Source organism: Drosophila guanche, unplaced genomic scaffold, assembly GCF_900245975.1.
Source record: "Drosophila guanche unplaced genomic scaffold, DGUA_6, whole genome shotgun sequence".
NCBI lineage: Eukaryota > Metazoa > Arthropoda > Insecta > Diptera > Drosophilidae > Drosophila > Drosophila guanche.
In genome coordinates, this window is record NW_022995753.1 from 4,689,731 (window position 1) to 4,710,045 (window position 20,315).

Consider the following 20,315-nt stretch of genomic DNA (forward strand, 5'->3'; position numbering starts at 1 on the left):
GCGATGCAGGAAGTGGTGTGGATAAGATGCTGGAACTAGGCGTGATAGAGGCTAGCGATAGTCCGTGGAGCAATCGGACGACCTTCCTGAAAGCGATGAGAAGCGACCGCAGCGAACGTAGTTCTATTCCTGATGCAGGAATGTATTTTACGAGTTCAGTGTGCCAGAGAAGCAGTCTACTCATCGCAAAGCAATGCCGCCAAGAGGGTGAACTGGGCGATGCTGTCTGCAATTAGAACTTATCTAGAGAAGGATCACCGACACTGGGGTATGTACCTACGAGTACAAACAGGGTGGCAGGACAAAATCAATCCGAATACCAAATTCGTTTTATTTGTGGCATTTTTGTACTTGAGCAGTATGTTTTGGTATATTTCTGAGGGTCGCTGTATTTTTTTTGGGCCTAGATGCGGGATATCGATAAATCAGTGAAAAATCAGTTGATTTTTAGTCAATTATCTCAAGTTCAAAATAAATTAAAAAATAAAGAGATATTGCTAATTTTCTCTTTTTACTTTAGCACAGGACTTAGTAGTTTTTCAGTTCTCGGTGTTAGTACTAAATCGGTTGGTGTTCTGGGAAATTTTCCGCTGATCTGAGTAACAAGGAGAAGGCAACAGAGAGAGCGAGAGAAGGCTGAGCATTTTGAAATTAGCGTCGCGCTGGTGGCGCAAATTTGTGGTAGCCGATATATCCATCGCCATGATGGACCGTTAACCGTTAACCGAACCAACAGCGACGGCTAAAATATCGCTAAGAATTGTTGTAGGGGGAAAGCCTATTGGAAGGGATGTTTCTATTTGTGGCTCCTGCAAGGTATATTCATACTTTCTGTGTGATTTATGATTTAATTGAAACAAATTACTTTCAAATTAGGAGAGTACGAACGTACATTTACCAGATACATCTATGAATACATGTATTTGCGTACATATTTTCGTATGTAATAACGTAAAATCTATTTATTTTCCATAAACTATTGCATACATTCCCTCTTTCGTGTATAATCCTTGCTTTGCTGCTCATTTTCTCGTGACTTTTTGTACCCCCTTCCAGTTCCCTTCCCGATATCGTTGTTCTTGCCACTGACTTCCAGCGGGTTGCGGGTTGCTTGCTCGCTGCCATGGCAGCTTTTCCACACAAGAGTGCCGAGAGCGCTTTGCTCTCTCTCTCTATCTCTCTCCCTGTCTATCTGGCTCTCTCTCACTCTCTTGTTAGTTTACTTCGTTTTTCTCGTTTGGGCTGCCTGCCTGCGCGCTGCATTTGACCGCGACTCAGTAGCAAAGGAAAATCCATTTTCCATTTTTCTAGACGCGGACACAGGCTCTGAGTATCGTGTGCGGCGGACGTCCTTGTCCTGCGTGCGTCGTTTGCTCGCGCTGACGGTTTTTGGTGAGCATAATCAAAAATGGGGAAAATAGAGACAACCAGGAAGAAAATGAACAAACAAACTATCCGCTGTCGTAACTGGAACTCTAAAAACTTGCCAATACGCCTCACAAATTCGCCTCAAATCGAATAATAAATAGAAAACTAATCAAATAAAAGCTGTCTACGAAGTGCATTTCGGATTTGTCGTTCCGTTCGTTTTTTTACAGTGTGATACAAGTTTTTTTTTTCTCAACCAATTTTTTTTCCGATATTTTTGTGCGTGTTAAGGTTAAGTGCAACAAAAAAGAAAGAAAAAAGTAAGAATACGTGGAAAACGAAATCGAAATTATTTTTTTTAGCAAATCGCGAGTGTCTTTGACTCTGAAGACGAAAAGGCCATCCACAAAAAGAAGCACAAGCACAAGCAAAAGGGAGAAGAGAAAAGAGGCGAAGCAGCAGCGCAATAAGGCTGAAAAAAAAATACTTTGCCTGCCTGTGTGCAAAAGTGAGTCTGTTCTGTTCAGTTCCGTTATGTTCTGTTCTGTTCTCTGTTCTGTTCTGTTCCGTTAGTTGTGTGCTAGCATTGACAGTGAAAATTGTTGTTGTGAGTTTTTGCGTTGGCAGCCCGCAGCCCGCAGCCAGCAGCCAGCAGCCAGCCCCTTATTACAGTTATGCCTCCGCCTCCACGTCTTTTGATGTGGATGGAGGATGTGTGTCTGGTCTGAGATGTCTTACGTATCCATACATATGCATATCTATGTACACATGTGTGTGTTGTGTGTTATGCGAATGTGTTGATATTAATGTGCGTTCGTGCTTTCAAAATCGTTTTAGTTGCTTCTTTTTTTTTAGCTAAACAATTTGTTTTGCTTGACCCAGGCAAGTACATGGGATCCACAGACACAGACACAGACACACAACTAAACAATATGGTATATAGAGTGTGTTCCGGGAGAAGTTACGAACCAGCTGGTTCATCGATGAACATATGTATGTAGATATGTACACTTATGTATGTATGTACATATATAAATATTTAATAAGCTTTGCAACTATGTACACCCAAGTGTAACAGACAATGTATTGCTTGGTCAATTATTATAAATTCAAATTGGGAAAAGTCAAGCTTGCATACACACACACACACACACACACACACACACACATGCATGCATGCATACAGATACACGGACTAACAAAACTGTGAGAGGAAAAGGACAGAGTGAGAGGTAAGCAGCAGATGATTGCAACAAAAACTGGCAATCAGCACCCCGCACTCAACTCATAGCAACTCCAACAGCCATGTCGTAGGTACAGAGGTCCCTCCACAAAAAGTAAATGTAGATGTGCTCAAAAATTGTTTTGCGCATTTTGGGCTGATGGCTGGGCGGCAAAGGAGGAGACAACTTCTCTCTACTTTCTGTGCCGCCTGAGCAAATGTTGTTCCTGGGTGCGTGCTGCTGATATTGGTGTTGTTGTTGTTGCTGTGCGTTTACTCAAAGCCCGACGTAGACACACACACAAACACAAAATCATCATCAATTACTTAGTACCCCCTGCCACCCCTCTCCCACGCAGGAGAAAAAAAAAAGGAGAAAAACCACGTAGTATGCTATCTGCTGCGCCTATCAAAGCGCTCTCTTTTCGCTCTATGTGTGTGTGTGTGTGTGTGTGTGTGTGTGTGTGTGTGCGTACCAGCTCATACATGCGTACATGTTCGTACAAACAATTCGCCTAGGAACACTTTTCTGTTCTGCTGTTGTGGCTGATACACTGTTACATTTTAGTCCATTATGTAGGTTGTATACAGATCTGCATGTACGGATGTACAGATCTGTATGAACTGATGTATGTATGTACATTCAGCGCTATGAAAACATAGCCCCACGCCTCTCCGGTTGTCCGTTATTGGTATTCAGCTCATCAGGCTTTAGAGAAGAGTTTTAAGATCATTTTAAATACCATTTATGAGGTGTTTTTTTAATGATTATTTTAAATAAATAAATTCATCATGGTTTTGGCGTTTTCGATTAAAATATAACGCCTTCAAAGGCAAATCCTTAACTTTTTAAATATTTATGTAGATCTGGAAGGTTAGAAATCAATCCATAATGGGCTGAAAACCAGTTGCAAGAAGTTTCTTGTTGGGAAACAGTTTTGATTCGATAAACAGACCATGCAAATTGTTGTCAACTTCTCGTATAAGTAATATTTTCAATTATTAATAATATGTACATACATATGTATATGTATACATAATTATTAAGCAACGACTAGCATTGTCTGTCCCAACCTGACAGTAGATTTCACTCTTTATCGTACCTTGATTCATATTTGCACACATCACTGTATGTATTGTTTGGGGTCAGTGATCACAACTAGCAATTATGAATTAAATTGATGCATGGACATACGTTTTTGATAGGCAGTGTAGTTGCCTTGTGCAATTACCTCCTCCAAGCTTTACACCATCCGCCGCTCTCATTCATATCACACATACCCCACTTCCACTTCCACTTCCACTTGCACATCCCCCCCATCTTTGTCCAAACACCATCACCCCACTATTCGCATCGACTTCGACATCGCGGTGTGTTGTTTGGTTGTTTATCTTTGTTCCTTTGTGTGCACACGAACTGTTTTTATTCAGCTTTATAAATGTATGCGTGTGCACACGTTTACGTACATATGCATAAGTTTTGGCCATAAGTTTGTAGGGTTCTCCTCTCTTTTGGTATACAATTGGCCAGGCCGGCCTGACTGGCACTTCTTTGTACTTATTCATTTTGTATTCGTATACCCTTGCCGGCCAGTGGCCTTAATAGTTTGAAAAGGGAGATTTTTGGCAAAAAACATATTCATTTGAAACGAAAGATGCACTGTGCCAGAGGTGGGTGTGTGGTCCTTTTTGCATAGCTAGAAAATACATAATTACATAGGTATGTATGTAAATACATTCTACCTTCTGCCTGCTTTCTCTGCATTAGGAACAAATTTTGTGTCCCGTACATTATTTTTGAATATTCTTGTGGTTTTTTGTGTTTGTAAGCATTTACCATTCTACCAACTGCCGGAGCAGCGGGGTATCCCCCAGTCGAGACGCGGCATATTTGATTTCCAATAAACATTGACGTTTGGTACAACAACAACAAAATAATGTGAATATAGGTTGTCTGAGAGTGTGTAGATACTGCATACAAACGTATCCATATGTATGTACATTCGTATGTGTGTACATACGGCAAAGCATTTACGGCGTAATTACTCACCCACCGCCTGAATTGAGTCGGCCGGACTAATGAACGTATTTGCATGCAAGTACATAAATATGTACATAAAATGTATGAATGTACATATATATTTTATGAACGTTTATTCTGATTACTTTCCAAGACTACAATTCGACTTAAGCTTCTTGGCAAAGTTAGTTTTAACATCTTGTAAGTATAGGCGGATATGGCAAATACTAGTTATGTACATAGCTACATATGTATGCGTTTACATATGTACATACTTATGAAGCTACCGCAAAATGAACAATAGATTGCCCAGTTAGTTAGCCAGCCAGTGAATGTTTAGCTTTCGATAGCTCGTAAAAGATTCGCTTGCGTCCTTTTTGGTTCGAAATCAATCACAATACATTTTGATGTACATAAATCTCTGTGTGTTCAGCCTCCATCTAGGTTTTATTTATTTATTTGCATTCATTTGCGTTTGCCGCTTATTTTCTCACTCTGTGTAGAAGATTAGGATTATTTATTTTTCAAAACTTAATAATTTCGACGCGAAACCAACGAGCACATTCAAAAACACGTACATATATGTACCTATGTACATATAGCTATGTACTCATGGAGAAACGTAAAGACAAAGTGAATACCAAATGCCGAACGCTACAAATCTTTCGTCATGAGCAATTTAAGTTGAAAAGACAAAAGTGTTAAGGATCTGGCAAGCCTTTCCACCTTTTTTTCGATTTAGAATGTTGCAAACCTTTCAGCGAGAAAACACATTCCACCATACATAAATACATATTTTACATACAGATTAATGTATGGAAAGGTTTAACCGCACCCCTCAAACCTTTAGCCAATGGGGATTCTTAGCGTAATTCGCTAACAAAGCTGCTACTAGGGAAAAAGCCACTTAGGCAAGGTCGAGAGTGCCGAGTACATAGCTCTGAATGCAGCAGGGAGGGTAATCGCATCAGCTGTTTGCAGTGCTCGCTAATCAATATCAATTTAATGATAAGCTGCCAGCGCCTTCTATCAAAAAGTTCAGCAGCATGTGGCTTGGTCATATGTTTTGTATGTACATATGTAAATATATGTATGTAAGCTGCAATGGAAAAGTGAAATGCATCTTGAAACGAGTACTACTCGAGGACAAGGGTATGTCTTTGTCTTGGCTCTCCAGTGCACTTGTGCTTAGCATGTACTCGCAGTGATAATCTCTTAAACATGAATTTTGAATGGTATGTACGCTGTTACTTAATTCTCTCTTGTTCTAATCATTAGAGTCTGATCGGAGAGACAATTACAGATCGATTTTGTGATTGTGTTTCTAATGCGATAAGAAATGTGAGAGTAACAGTAGGCTGTAGGCATACATATTTATGCAGGATTCAATGCATAAAAAAGAACAATTCTGAGTCTTCTTTCTGGTTGGAAAATGTCGCAAGTAAAAGTCAAAAGTACGAAAAAGAGAGAGGCACGCATTCATCCTCTCACACAAACACATCCACACACACACACACACACACACACACATACAAACGCAAACATATCTCCCTTAAACACAAACACTGATAAAAATACGGGAAAAAAAATACGCGCTGGCATTTATACGAAATAAAAACAAAACAAACCCAAGGCGAAGCAAATTAATAAACTTCTGCTAACTGTGCAAGTGTATAACGGCAAATGAACAAAAAACCCAGAGGCAGGCAGCCAGCCTGGCAAAAGTCAACAACAACAATAACAAGGACAGTGCAGGGCAGGGCAGGGCAGGGCAATGCTAGGCAGGAAACCTCCCTCGCAAACGGAAACTCATTTGCCAACAGTTTGAAACCAACTTCCGGCCCAGTGACGACGACAACGACAACGACTATGGCTACGGCTACGACGAAGGGCAGCACCCAGGAGCAGCACCGGCGACAAATGCATGACAAAAGTCACATTTAAAAGAGAGACAGAGAGAGAGTTTGTCAGCGAGCAAGAGTGGGAGAGCGTGTGGGAGAGAGGAAGCGGGCAAGCTGCTGGGTGGGTGGTTGGCACTAAGGGGAATGAGCGTGCGAGAGTTAACATAAGGCAGGCAACGACATAACGTAATAAGTAACCGAAAATAAATTCGCGTAGCTCCAGCGTGCCAGTTCGAAGGAGAAATTTAAATTGAAATTTTACTGCTACAGTTACGAGTATTTACTGTTGGCTGCTGGCCCTATAATTCGCCAATAAAACGCTGCGTTAATGCTTTCCCCAAAGCGAAGAGAGTCAACAAATATTGAAAACACACACAGAAAAGCAATAAACAAAACTCTAAGCAGGTGCGAACAGTACCAGCCAGCACCTAGCACAAGTGCATTGGGTATGGCCAATGCTCTCTTTAAGACAGAGTCTCGCACTCTCAAAACGGTCTCAAAAGGGAACCAGAGTTCCTTTCCCATTGCTGTATCATCCGCTGCTCTGCACCGCTAACAGCATTCAGGGGTGTTCCAAGAAGCGAAACAAGATATTCGGGCTTGCTTCAAATCACTAAAATCTGTTTGGGCAATTACTTAGATAGGAGTTACGAAATGTAGCCCTTTGGACCATGCCTCTATATCGTCGTATTTATTAATAAAATGTGTGTGTGTGTGATTCATTGATTGTACTGCTCTCCATCAGCTGAGCAATATATTGCATTGCTTCACTTTCTTTGAAATTGCAGTAGTTTGGCCTTCAGTCAGACGTAGATAAAACTCAGTGGAAACAAAAAAATCGGCCAGAAATAAGATTGATCCAGATAAGTACATACTCGTATGTAGTTGAGTACATAAGCATGTATGTACATATGTATGTACAATGTGCCCCCAATAAGTGACTAATTTTAGCGCTCGAGCGGCTACCAATCTGTGTTCCATTTATTGGTTGTCCCTGAACAGTTACAGGGACAAAGACAAGAAGCTGTCACATCTATTCCTGCCAATTAATAGTTGCGGGGGTGGGGGCGGTGCAGCATTTGAACCCAGTTTTACCTACATATGTACATAGATGCGGCGGCATTAAAGTCGCTGTCAATAGCATCAACATACCGCCCTCGGTCTCGCCCACCCCCCGCCAAAGAGCACACAAATGATTGATTGCCCGATTGATTGACTCATTCAATTATAAACCAGGCCATCTCCAGGTCAGCTTCCCATTCCCGCTGCCGTTCCTGCCGCCTACCGCCTACCTTCGGCTTTTATCGTGGTCCGAGTATATTTTAGATTGCACGACCATGCAACTGCGCCTGCAGCGCCAGTGTCCGCCCACGAATACATTTGCCGTTCTATAAATAGCCCGAACGGGGAGCTTACAGTGCACATACACACACCCATACACATGTACACATAAACGGATTTCTTTACGTCATCTTAAAGTTTGAAGCTAGTGGCTGAGAAGGTAGAGGGATGTAAGATGAAAGATATTCATGAAAGTAAAAGCAGTTTTAGCTACAGGCGACAGGGAGGGGAATCTGCAACAATTGTCAACTTTAGCTGGCATAATTTTAGGTATAATTTGTTGAAGAAATCTCCCGAGTGCCCCTGATCGGAAACAGATCTGATATATGCTAAAGGAAAAGGAAAAGGATAAATATAAGTTTGTATCTGGCTGGGCTGCCTCTAATGCCAAAAGCTGTCTGTTTCTGTGTGTTTTTTTGTTTTTGTTTTGGTTGAGCTTGAGCTTGAGCGCCGCCTTTGCTAGTCGCTCACAAAAGCTATCATTAAAGAGCAGAACAGTGAAGCTGCTGGCAAAGTCGCACGCAAACGGAACGGTGAGGAGAGAAGCGTAGCGAAGAAGAGAGTGGAGCGGTGCGGAGAGAAGCGAAGAAAGAAGAAAAGAGTGGAGCAGTGCGGAGCGGAGAGGTCGATTGGGTCGATGTGGGAAAGTGCGTGTGGTAATGTCAAAATGGTTATATGCACACGGACACGGGCACGGGCACGCAAAAACAAATAAATAAACACGCATACAAACAGAGCAATAGTCACAGAGAGAGAGAGAGAGAGAGAGAGAGGGAGGGAGGGAAAAAAAAAAACTCACTGACAGCCGCCCCCGTGTTTCGTCATTTAATTCCCACTAGCAGGCATCAGGAGCGGCTGCTTGCCTGCCTGGACTGCAGTCTTTGCAAGGCTTTGAGCTTATCCCGACTGATTCAGCTCCCAGCTACGTACATATGTATGGCTCCGATCCGTTGTTAAAAATACATAACGCACATACATACATGCACACATACATATACATACGCAGCGCGCTGTCTCGCTTTGCGTCATTTGCTACGTCAGGAGCCATCATGCTCTTTGGGCTTGTGCTTGGACTTGGGGCTTTGCTTTGTGGTGTGGGGTGTGGGGTGTGGGGTGTGGGGCGTAAATCTCCGACTCCAGTGTGCTTTTCTATTTATAGACACAATCATCAGTTTCGTTTTTGTTGTCTACGTGCATTGCATGTACACACATAATGGTAATGCAATTGCTAAAATGTGTGCATATAAATTGCATATGTATGTCCCGTGTACATATTTGCAGCATAAAGAGTAAATGCATTTACGTTATGGGCAAATCAAGACAGAAACTACGCAGCAAAGTAATGTGCCGTCCCGTTGGTTATTTCTTGATGCGTATTTTGCCGAGAGCAACAGCTGAGTCGGTCCTGCGGCGCTCTGTCAGTGCGACTCTCTTCGGTTCGAGCCGCTCAGTAGGCTTTGGCTGTTCATTTCAACATTATTCTTGACCCGTAGAACACAACAAACAAATACTCAGTTCTGAGTAAGTAAACTCTCGTACATTAGAAAAGCACACGGAAACTAATGCAACGCGCGCGTCGGCCACTCGTACTCGTACCTAAATATACCTAAATTATTATTAATTACACGAATCAAAATACGCACAATGTCAGATCCACAACGAAGCTTTGCCATGTGCGCCGTGTTTGGTGTGTCGGGCCTGTTCTGCGGCGCTTTTGTCCAGCACGAGGTGTCGCTGATGCATCTATTCGATGCAATAAAGCGGGATCCCTATGTGTACCTTCATCGGCACAGGTTTTATTCCATTGTAAGTTAGGGCCTTACCCCATTGTCTTACTCCATTGTCGGGATTGCTGGTAATCTCCCTCGCAGTTCTCCACCTTCAGCACAGATCACGAGGGCAGATTGTGGAATCGCGCACCCGGGCTGAAGGACAAGCTCTGCCAGGAGCTGGTCCCACGGCTGTACAACGCTCTACTGGGGAAGCCACTGGAAGTCGAAGAGAATGCCAGTTCGGTGGCGAATATGCTGGATCTCATCAAGTACGGACTGCCCAGCGCAGAGGGTTTGCTGGTNAAACTACGCAGCAAAGTAATGTGCCGTCCCGTTGGTTATTTCTTGATGCGTATTTTGCCGAGAGCAACAGCTGAGTCGGTCCTGCGGCGCTCTGTCAGTGCGACTCTCTTCGGTTCGAGCCGCTCAGTAGGCTTTGGCTGTTCATTTCAACATTATTCTTGACCCGTAGAACACAACAAACAAATACTCAGTTCTGAGTAAGTAAACTCTCGTACATTAGAAAAGCACACGGAAACTAATGCAACGCGCGCGTCGGCCACTCGTACTCGTACCTAAATATACCTAAATTATTATTAATTACACGAATCAAAATACGCACAATGTCAGATCCACAACGAAGCTTTGCCATGTGCGCCGTGTTTGGTGTGTCGGGCCTGTTCTGCGGCGCTTTTGTCCAGCACGAGGTGTCGCTGATGCATCTATTCGATGCAATAAAGCGGGATCCCTATGTGTACCTTCATCGGCACAGGTTTTATTCCATTGTAAGTTAGGGCCTTACCCCATTGTCTTACTCCATTGTCGGGATTGCTGGTAATCTCCCTCGCAGTTCTCCACCTTCAGCACAGATCACGAGGGCAGATTGTGGAATCGCGCACCCGGGCTGAAGGACAAGCTCTGCCAGGAGCTGGTCCCACGGCTGTACAACGCTCTACTGGGGAAGCCACTGGAAGTCGAAGAGAATGCCAGTTCGGTGGCGAATATGCTGGATCTCATCAAGTACGGACTGCCCAGCGCAGAGGGTTTGCTGGTGCACAGACATTGCATCATGTCGCAGAGCAAAGAGATGAGCAGCGCCAAGTGGATAATCGAGCATTTTCGCTGGACAGACGGGGCAGAGGAGTCTGGCAATGGCAGTGACTTGCAACGCTACAAGGATGTGTTTCTGCTGGGCAATGACGATGGCTCCGCGGCCATGGGCAAGGTGTTCAAGCGGCGCATCTGGCACGAGCTGGAGCACTATGTGACAGCAAAGACGCGGGAATGCGGTTCGGTTTACACCTACACCGGTCCCATCTACATGCCCATGGGCAATGGCAAAATGTGGTGGCTGGAGTGCAAGAAGTTGGACACCACAGCCACGCCCATTCCGACGCACTACTTCAAGGTGCTGATAATGGAGTCACAGCTGTTTGAGACTGAAACTGAAACTGAAGCTGAAACTGGAACTGAGAACCGGCCCACCCTAGAGGCGTACATCATTAAGAACGGTGGCAGAGGTGCTGGCAGCTTTCGCAATCATCGTCACCGCATCGAAGACATCGAACGCTACACAGGCCTCTCCTTCAGCAAGGATCTGCAGCCAGCTGTGCTCCACGATGAGAGCAATGGCACAATCCACATTGATTTCGCTGGCATAAATGATGTTCCAAGTTTAGCTGCAGGCTAATAAAGAATTCAGTTGCAGTTGCCGTTGCCGTTGCCGTTGTTTTCGAAGCTTAATACGATTTCTTGTTGCTGGTTTTCCTCTCTCCCACACACACACTTTTACTTGTGTAATGGCTGCCGTGCAAAGAGACAGAGAGAATGAAGTTTAACGGAATGCGTTTGGATTGCATTGCCGCCTCTCTCTCTCTCTGCCCAAGGTGAATTTACTACTCACCACGCTCAGAGAGATGGCCCTGTGGTTGCAATCAGCTGTTGTCTGCTGGGGGGGCTGTGAAATAGAGAAGCAAATAACTTAAGTAGATGTTAAGTGTCAACTGCAATAGAAAATGTTAATGTCTCTGCTCTTTAATTAATACGTTTTGTATTGCAGGTCTTCAGCTAACACACGCTGAAACAGCGCCCCCATGCAACGAGGCACGAGGTGAAGGCTGGCACTAGAAGGCATCGAACAGCATCCCAAAGCAATCCGCCAGTGCGCGGACTCCATGGCAACCAGCGCCGCGTGAGAGAGAGAGAGAGAGAGAGAAATTCAGAAACAAATTCCACACATAAAGGAAGGAGCTGCCAGGAAGGACTGTGCGGCAGGTGCTTCCCGGAGTGGTGGGTGGTGGTGGCGGCGCCACTTGCAGGCGGTTAGCGGTTGGTGCCACAGCTGTTCGAATCATGAAACATTGTAAGTTCCGCTGCACGAAACTTAAATATAGATCTATAATATATGCCAATTCCTTTGTGTTGTTTGCCAGCAAATGTTTCCATACACAAGGACATGATGGAATTCGGCTAACTGCAGCAAAGAGGACTTACAGCAAACAAAAGCAGCAGCCACAAAGCAGCAAAGAGAATTTCTAAGAAGAATTGCAAGCCAATTTGTGAGGAGGTTAACAAAAAGCGCAATCAAAATTTTCGTAAACCAAAACGCACAACTAACAAAGAGCCTGAGAAACCAATCGCAGGATATATAAATAGCAGCATCAAAAGCATAGAGAACGGAGGCAGGAGGCAGCAGGCAGTGGGCAGTGGGCAGCCATCGTCAGCAGCTTAGCATCGATTCAGCGGTCATGGAACCACACGGCGGTGTGCCACCCGACAAGGAGCGACAGCTGGTGCTCAGGAATACGGCTGCACAGTCGACGGCACTTGTGCCCGTGCCCGTGTCCGTGTCCGTGCCCATTGTGGTCGCTGTGTCCACACCGAGTCCTCAGCAGCAGCAGCAGTCGTCCAGTAGTCAATCCACGCACTTGTCACAGTCCATTAAGCCAACGACACTAAGTCTGCAACCGCATGGAGTGCCGCATGCCACGCAACTATCTCCATCGGTTGCAGCGAACAATAATGCGGCAACAGCGAGTGTGGCGGCAACGAGCAGCGGGAGCGGCAATGCCAATAGCGGCAATAGTCCAGCACTGGCATCCACCGCCACGGCCATATCCGCCACAACGCAGGCAGCGACCGCATTTAGCGGCAGTTCCGTTGGCCATCATCACTTGCCACAACATCACCAGCATTCGCATACGCAGTCGCAATCGCAGTTGCAGTCGCAGTCACAGTCACAGCCAGTGACGCATCAACAGCTGCTGCATGCTCTGCCAGCAGCAACGGCAGCCGGATCAACGGCGACACACCATCAGCATCACAGCAGCATCTCCGGTCAGGGCGGACTGCTCGGCACTGGCAGTGGCCCTGGCAGCGTCAGTGGCAGCGGCAGCAGCAGCCAACAGCAGACCATTGAGAAGCTATCAAGACCCATGGCATTCGATAAGGTAGAGTAGCAGCAAACCCAAATATTCTATCCTCTTTCTATACGTAAATTCCTGTTGCAGATGGAAGTCCTAGTGCGCGAGATGCAGGATCAAGAGCATGGTGTGCCCGTGCGACAACAGAAAATGTTCCTCACATCCATACCCTATGCGTTTATGGGTAAGGCAAACCACTCTCAGCATTTATCCTTATGAAATCCTTCATGCGTTCCCTCCTTTAGGCTACGATCTAATCGAGTGGCTGATGGATCGCTTGCAAATTGAGGAATCGGAGGCATTGAACATTGCCAATCAGCTGTGCTTGCATGGCTACTTCTTTCCGGTGAACGACTCAAAGACGCTGACCGTTAAGGACGATTCATCGCTGTACCGCTTCCAGACACCCTACTACTGGCCATGGCAGCACAAGGCGCCGGATAATGTCGAGTATGCCATTTATTTGGCCAAGCGCTCGCTACGCAATAAGCAGCGGCACGCGCTCGAGGACTACGAGGCGGAGGCATTGTCCTCGCTGCACAAGAATCTGAAGGGGAAATGGGATTTTATATCGATGCAGGCCGAGGAGCAGGTGCGCCTGGCCAAGGAGCGCAAGAAGGGCGATAAGATTGTTGGTGACTCGCAGGAGCGCGCCTATTGGCGTGTACACCGTCCACCGCCGGGGCAGTTTACGCCGCTGGAGCCCTGTCCAGTGCCCTCGCGCGATCGTCAGGGCTTCAAGCCCAACAAAAAAAAGACTGTCGACGATGTGCAGCGCGAGGTCGACTATTTGGGCAAGTCCCTCAACCGTACACGCATGAAGATGTCGCAGGCGTGCGAGTCGCTGGTCTGCTACTCGGAGACATTCAGCGAGTACGACTTCTTTCTGCAGCCGGCGTTGCCCTCGAATCCGTGGGTGACCGAGGACATTGCCTTTTGGCAGCTCAACAACACCTTCGTGGACATTCCCACTGAGAAGCGGGTGAAACGTTGGGCCATTTCGATCGAGGAGCTCGTCTCGGATCCCACAGGCCTCCAAGAGTTTACCACCTTCCTCGAGAAGGAGTATTCGCACGAGAATATTCGCTTCTGGATTGCTGTCAATCGCTTGCGTCGCTCCGCCCACTCTCAGGTGGCACGCAAAGTCAACGAGATCTACGAGTGAGTTATCCATGGCATACATTTCTTTCTTTGTTCCAATAATTATTTGAAAACAATTTTGAACAGAGAATTCCTAAAGCCTGGCGCACCCTGTGAGATCAACATTGATGGCAAAACAATGGAGAGTGTGCTGCGCGGTCTCAAGAATCCGTCACGCTTCACCTTTGACTCGGCCTCGGAGCACATTTATATGTTGCTGCTGAAGAAGGATTGCTATCCACGCTTCATACGCTCGGAGCACTATAAGCGACTGCTGGACACGGGCATTCAGCCGTCGTACAAGAAGCGCTTCTTCAATTTCGGCGGCGTTAGCGGTGCCAAGAAGAAGATGACCGCTGCGCTGTCCAGTCAACCGAATTTGGGTGATGCCGGCTCCAGCAAGGGCTCCAGCAGTGCGGGGCAGGGTGGCGGCTCCATGATGCAGGCACCGCCACCGGGCAATCTGGCACGGCGTCGAGGCAGCGATCGCAGTCTTACGGGCTCGGCACACGAGTTGGCTGTCATTGGGGTGAACAAGGATGCAGGTTCCAAGGTACCGCACTCCCATTCCCAGAGCAATCTCAGCGAGATGCCATTTAGGTAAGCTGGCTCTTAACAGAGTGACCAGAGGGCGAGAGAGAGAGAGAGAGAGAGAGGGAGGGAGAGTTAGCGAGTGGGAAGATTGAGCGAGTGCAGAGATTGGGCGAGTGAGGGTGTGTGGGCGTTGCTTGCATTTTTATTTTTATTTTCAATTACATTTATTTAGCATTTACGTTCGCTTCGATATTTTTGGACAAACATCAAAAAAAAAGGCAATCAAAACAAGGCCCGGATTGGCAACATTTTCACTTGTTTGCTTACATTAACTAATTCATGAATTACTTCATTTATTTGTAATTGATTTGTTTCATTTGTTCATTTACATTTTCTCTGAAACTGAAATGATTATGAGATACAATTATAATATAGAATTATTATGTGTAATGTGTAATTATTATCATGTGTCATTATCATTATTATTATACGTCGTCGTCGTCGTACCACACCACGCACCCCGCGCAGTAGCGATTCCATTTATCGTGGCGATATGCCCCAGCGCCACATGGCGATCATCGATGTTGGGATCTATGCGGCCTACGGGAATCGCGAAAGTAGTTTACAGGCACTTCCGTAAGACATTCTACATACATTTTGTTCTTCTCCATTTGTTTTCTGTTCGTTTTCTTTTGATTTGTTTACTCAAATCGTGTTCTATTTTCACTTGTAACAAACACATCTTGTTCGAAATTCTATTACCCTTACTTATATTATCCACTATAGTGTTTCGCCTCTCCTATTGTATTATCGTTCGAACTGCTGTGAATCCAGAAGCCTGAACCCAGCCCCCAGCCCCAGTCAAAGATCTGTCACTCATTTTTCATTTATTTTTCCTGTTATTTGTTTTGTTCATTTGTCGGTTACGTTTTGTCGTCGCCCTTTCAACCTTTAACTTCTGTAGAATAGGCTCCATTTGCCTCTTAGATGCTTTTTTCACTGAATATTCTTAAGCAACCAGAAGTTTGGGCAACCCCTAAAAGCCATTTGTACTTCGTCGAGAAAACCTTTCGTGCTACTTCGTGACTTCGTTATTGTTTATAGCCAGTTGGCAACTAACTTACTAGTTAAAGGTGGTCGCAGCTGTGAACTTGAACTTGAACTTTTTGCCCTTTATGTTCCTCTGGCTATGTTCTTATCTTATCGTACTTCCCATTGGACCAAAACATCAAAAGCGACAGCTCAAACGAACAAAAAGAAACGCACTCCGATCGCTTCTAGAGTTTGTTTAGAGCATCTATTTATTTTGTTGTTTATTTTGATTAGATGTAAGACAAACCACAAAGTGGATATATATATATATATATTCCAGATCAGCATAGCCAAGTCTGTCTGTCCGTTCTTGCTAGAGCATTTTGTATGCAAAAAGTCTGTGTGTCGCGGCTGCTGCTGCCCGAATTTTTTCACTGGGTGACGCGACTCTTGGTTTTGTTTTTGTTTTTTATTTAATGTTTTCTCTGATGGTTTTACTGCTCGATTGCTGTTTGCTATTTATTGTTAATTATTGTAAATGTTGTTTGGTTTTCGTTTCTTATTCGGATTCTGAGATTCCACTATGCCGCTGCTGCTGTTGTGGCTGCCGCTGCTCTTTTCCTTTCCCCTCCACCGTTTATTGTACACACACACACACACACACACACACACACACACACATGCGTATATGTATATGCTGGCAAAAGCTGTATATAACCTCTCTCTCCATGCATTAATGTTTAATGTTCAATCACAACCCACACACACACACACAGACAAAATACACACAATTATCTCGTATCCGGTTGTGCCACCGTCTACTGTCTGTCTACTGTCTACTGTCTACTGTACTGTACTGTCTCAATGTATTTGAAAAGAAAAAACGTTGCCCATGCCATGAAATTTCGTTAAGACTTTGGTCCGACCCCGGCCATCTTTTTACGTACAGAGAAAACCCCAAGACAAAATCCACCGGCCTGGAGACGCTGGAGACATCCGTTGTGGCAACATTGACCACTGGCAACACCAGCGCCGTTTGTCCCTGGGATGAGCCAGTGGAAATAGTGCCAGCTGCACAGGTCAAGCTCTCCGTCTGTCCCTGGGAGCAGCAGGATACGGCAACAGAAGTGGCACCAGCGCCAGCGCCAGCGCCAGTGCCAGTGCTGGCCAAGCAAGCGGCCGTCACCGTACAACCATTACGATTGACCAGGTGAGTGGATAAAGAGACTTTGGATCGGGCTGGCTAATAAAAAGGAATGTATTATAAATGTTTGCGTAGCACCTCGTCGGACAGCAGTGATGTGGCTGATCGACTGCAACGAAATTTGGGCATACGACACCAAAACACCGTCGACAGTGGCGAGACGAGCAACAAACGTTTGACGCCAAATTTTACGGAACAGCGTCGAGCATCCGTATCATTCACACCCAGGTAGGTGAGACATTTGCCACTGTCTGCTGTGCACTCACTCTCTTACTCTTTCCTCTACGTTTCAGTCGCAGCACGGACTATCAGTTTGGGCGCACCACTGCCACTGGCACTGGCACTGGCACTTCAACGCCCACCGTTGGCAGCCAAAGCGTGACTGCAGCCAGCAATCTGACACCATTGCAGGCACGGAGTGCGGTCTTTGCCAAAGATCATCATGCATTATCGTGCTCGGATGTGGAAGCAACCGAAGTGGAGGATGAACTAAACAAATTGTCACAAGAGTCAACGGCAACGGCAACGGCAACGGCAGCGGACATGCCGATGCCAGTGCTAATCACGCCCACACGCGCACAGAGCCCGCCGCTCATAGCGAAGATCACGCCACCGCCAACCGAGGAGTGCAGGTGCAGCCAAGTGGGTAACAGGATCACACATTGCCTGCAGCACTCTGTCGAGCAGGAGATGAGAGAGCCAGCGATGGTCAAGGAGGTGCAAATCGAGTTGATTGAATCGCGTGCCGCCAACACGACGCCCACCATTAAGGTCCTGGAGCTGGAACTGCAACTGGAGCTGGAGCTGGAGCTGGCAAGCACTCCGGGTGCTGATCCCCTGCCCACGGGACAGAGCCAAGAGCCGCTAACAACAACCACCGAGGAGGCCGCGTTGGCTGACGATGAAACAATGGAAGCAGCAGCCCGGGCGCAGGTGCCCGATGCGGAGGCATCAGAGGCATTGCAAGATGAACTTTCACCCACCACCGACGAGTACCAGGAGGGACTGCAGTTTGGCAATGACAGCAAGGATGTTGTCGATGACTATGACAGCATAGATAGTGACATACAGTTGGGCTATATACCGCCGGCACCCACACCAGCGCCATCCATGGCACCGCTGGCCGAGCTGGACGTGGACACGATGGTGGACGATGAGCCAATGGATGAGCAGGAGCTGGAGCTGGAGCTGGAGCAGGCGCAGGAGCAGCAGGAGCTGGAGCCAATGGCAGTGGTAGCTCCAGTAGCACCAACATCCAGCAATGATGAGACACGCAAGCGACGCAAGAAACGTAATTCTGATGGGAAGAAGCACAGCAGCTCGCAGGATGAAAAGGATGCCAAGGATGCCAAGGATGCTGGCAAAGCGGATGTAAGCGGAAGTGGCAGTGGCAGTGGTGCTGGCATCGTCGTCGATACGGAACACAATGCGGTGTGCCCCTGGGAAGATGAGTTAGTATACGAAATGAGTTTAACACCTTAAGACAGCTCCCTCACTCACTCACTCACTCCCCTCACTCCCCCTCTTCCTTACCTCACTTCACAGGAACGTGAGCACTAGCGATGGAACCTTCGTGAAGACATATGCCACACTGGGGTACTTATGAATAAAACCAAATCTGTTCAAGACGGTCGTCAACAAGTTGCTGAAAAGGAAGCCGCACAAAAAATAAATTAAATTCTAGGAACTAGGCTTACAATTTTCCTTTTTGTGTACATAATGCATATGTATGTATGGTCCATGTGTGTGTGCCTGTGTGTGTGTGTGTGTATTATGTAATAATTGTTAATTGCTTCGGTCAGAGTTGAAAGTTTTTGTTTATTGCCTGAAAACTTTCAATAAACATACAAAAAAGATATAATTACATTTAAAATTATCTACATATGTATATGTACATATGTCTGTATATATGTATGTATCTGATTTATGCAGCAAACATTATCTTAATGTACAAACAAAAGTGCTATAACTAACTTAATATTCACTCACTTGATGACAAAAAGAAAGCGACAAAATGCAAATATAATTAATGAAAAAAAAAGATGCAAACGGCAAAAAATGATAACTGAAACATAAAAAACAGCATAAAAGTTCAATGAAAAAACTGCAAAAAGCAAATTGCTAAAGAGAAACGATAGAAAAAACCACGCCATAAATAAAATATATCAACATTTTAACCTAAACAATCATGCAGGCAGGCATACAAACAGTAAACGAGAGAAGGGAATACCCTTAACGAAACGAGCAACAAGCATTTTAGAAAGGGCTCAAAACAGACAGACAAGCCAGTTGTTAGAGCCACAAAATGAGCACAGAGTTGGTGTAACTAAATCGCCGTAATTAAAACAATTAACAAACTTTGTTGCATACAACAAACAAATACATAATTGCATGCATACCCTACATACATTTGTACATTACATTGAAAGCTGCAGTAAAACGAAGAGGACAGAAGCCCAAACACACCGATCGTTAGTAAGCGTAGTGTAGTGCCTTTTTGCCAAGACCTAAATAGGTGCATATGTATGTACATTATGTACTACTCGTTGCTTATATACCCAACCACTTATAGTGCTTTCTGTTGAAACAGACAAGACCTAGAACCGTCATAGACATTGAACTGAATTCAAAAACAATAAAACAAAACTATACATAAAATATCTACATATTTAGTTAAGTGTGCAACTGTGTATTTGTTTAAATGAATTAAATGAAATGTTTCATTTGACACACGGTCAAGAGCCCCACGAGTGTGCAGTGCAAAATGAAACAACAGCCAACAGACAGACAGACAGTCAACCAATCACGACACTTAGCCAATGACTAGTAAATAAATAAAAACAAAAACAATCACAATAAACGAGCTATACCCATGCCATGTATCCGTATCCATCATCACAGAGAACATCGTAATGGGGGGAATGTAGATTCAATATAATCAAATAAAAAATGAAATCCTGGTTGTTTTGCGGCTAATTAACTTTATAAAAAACAAAGTACACAATTGTATAACCGACACAAAACCAAAACAAAACTATTAAAATTAAAATCTAAGTACTTATATTTCTACTTTCATTGTGTGTGTGTGTGTGTGTGTGTGTGCATTGTGCATTAGCTACTATATTTAATGTACTTTACTGTACTGTACTCTGTACTGTCGAGGCCGCTTTGCTGGTAAACAATCTTTGTGTAAATTATCTGATATCTGAGCTAATCTATGCGTGAATTTTCAAAAGTTACTTCAATTAATTAACAACAACATAAAACACTACAAAAACACACATACACACACACACACACTACAACAAATTGTACACACACACAGAGTTGCATTCAGTAAATAATCTTAGGGTTGCATT

The 20,315-nt window shown here is 45.0% G+C and overlaps 2 protein-coding genes across 6 annotated transcripts; both read left to right on the plus strand.

Moving 5' to 3' along the window:
• The first annotated feature begins 1,223 nt into the window (after positions 1–1,223).
• Positions 1,224–18,625, plus strand: LOC117588418. 4 transcript variants are annotated; one of them, XM_034279686.1, is made up of 12 exons: positions 1,224–1,392; positions 1,731–1,876; positions 11,684–11,986; positions 12,057–13,073; positions 13,134–13,230; positions 13,292–14,207; positions 14,274–14,786; positions 15,249–15,356; positions 16,702–16,962; positions 17,032–17,184; positions 17,250–18,407; positions 18,502–18,625. In XM_034279686.1, exons 4-12 carry the CDS (start codon positions 12,372–12,374, stop codon positions 18,560–18,562), a joined length of 3,969 nt encoding a protein of 1,322 aa, XP_034135577.1. In that variant the 5' UTR covers positions 1,224–1,392; positions 1,731–1,876; positions 11,684–11,986; positions 12,057–12,371; the 3' UTR covers positions 18,563–18,625. The 4 variants fall into 4 exon arrangements, with proteins under 4 accessions (XP_034135577.1, XP_034135579.1, XP_034135580.1 ...); XM_034279688.1 differs by lacking the exon at positions 1,731–1,876; XM_034279689.1 differs by lacking the exon at positions 15,249–15,356 and having other exon boundaries at positions 1,227–1,392.
• On the plus strand, positions 9,347–11,340 carry LOC117588419 (nuclease-like). 2 transcript variants are annotated; one of them, XM_034279692.1, is made up of 3 exons: positions 9,347–9,658; positions 9,724–9,924; positions 10,676–11,340. In XM_034279692.1, the coding sequence occupies exons 1-3, from the start codon at positions 9,497–9,499 to the stop codon at positions 11,312–11,314; spliced, it is 1,002 nt and encodes a 333-aa protein (XP_034135583.1). In that variant the 5' UTR covers positions 9,347–9,496; the 3' UTR covers positions 11,315–11,340. The 2 variants fall into 2 exon arrangements, with proteins under 2 accessions (XP_034135583.1, XP_034135582.1); XM_034279691.1 differs by lacking the exons at positions 9,347–9,658; positions 9,724–9,924 and adding an exon at positions 10,101–10,409 and having other exon boundaries at positions 10,475–11,340.
• Positions 18,626–20,315: the final 1,690 nt, after the last annotated feature.

Bases quoted from the DNA above. Each gene is read 5' to 3' on its own strand.
- LOC117588419 (XM_034279692.1), top strand. From the start codon at position 9,497: ATGTCAGATCCACAACGAAGCTTTGCCATGTGCGCCGTGTTTGGTGTG. The intron at 9,659-9,723 runs GTAAGTTAGGGC...TCTCCCTCGCAG, and splicing joins GGCACAGGTTTTATTCCATT to TTCTCCACCTTCAGCACAGA.
- LOC117588418 (XM_034279686.1), top strand. From the start codon at position 12,372: ATGGAACCACACGGCGGTGTGCCACCCGACAAGGAGCGACAGCTGGTG. The intron at 14,208-14,273 runs GTGAGTTATCCA...AATTTTGAACAG, and splicing joins AAAGTCAACGAGATCTACGA to AGAATTCCTAAAGCCTGGCG. The intron at 14,787-15,248 runs GTAAGCTGGCTC...CACCCCGCGCAG, and splicing joins CTCAGCGAGATGCCATTTAG to TAGCGATTCCATTTATCGTG.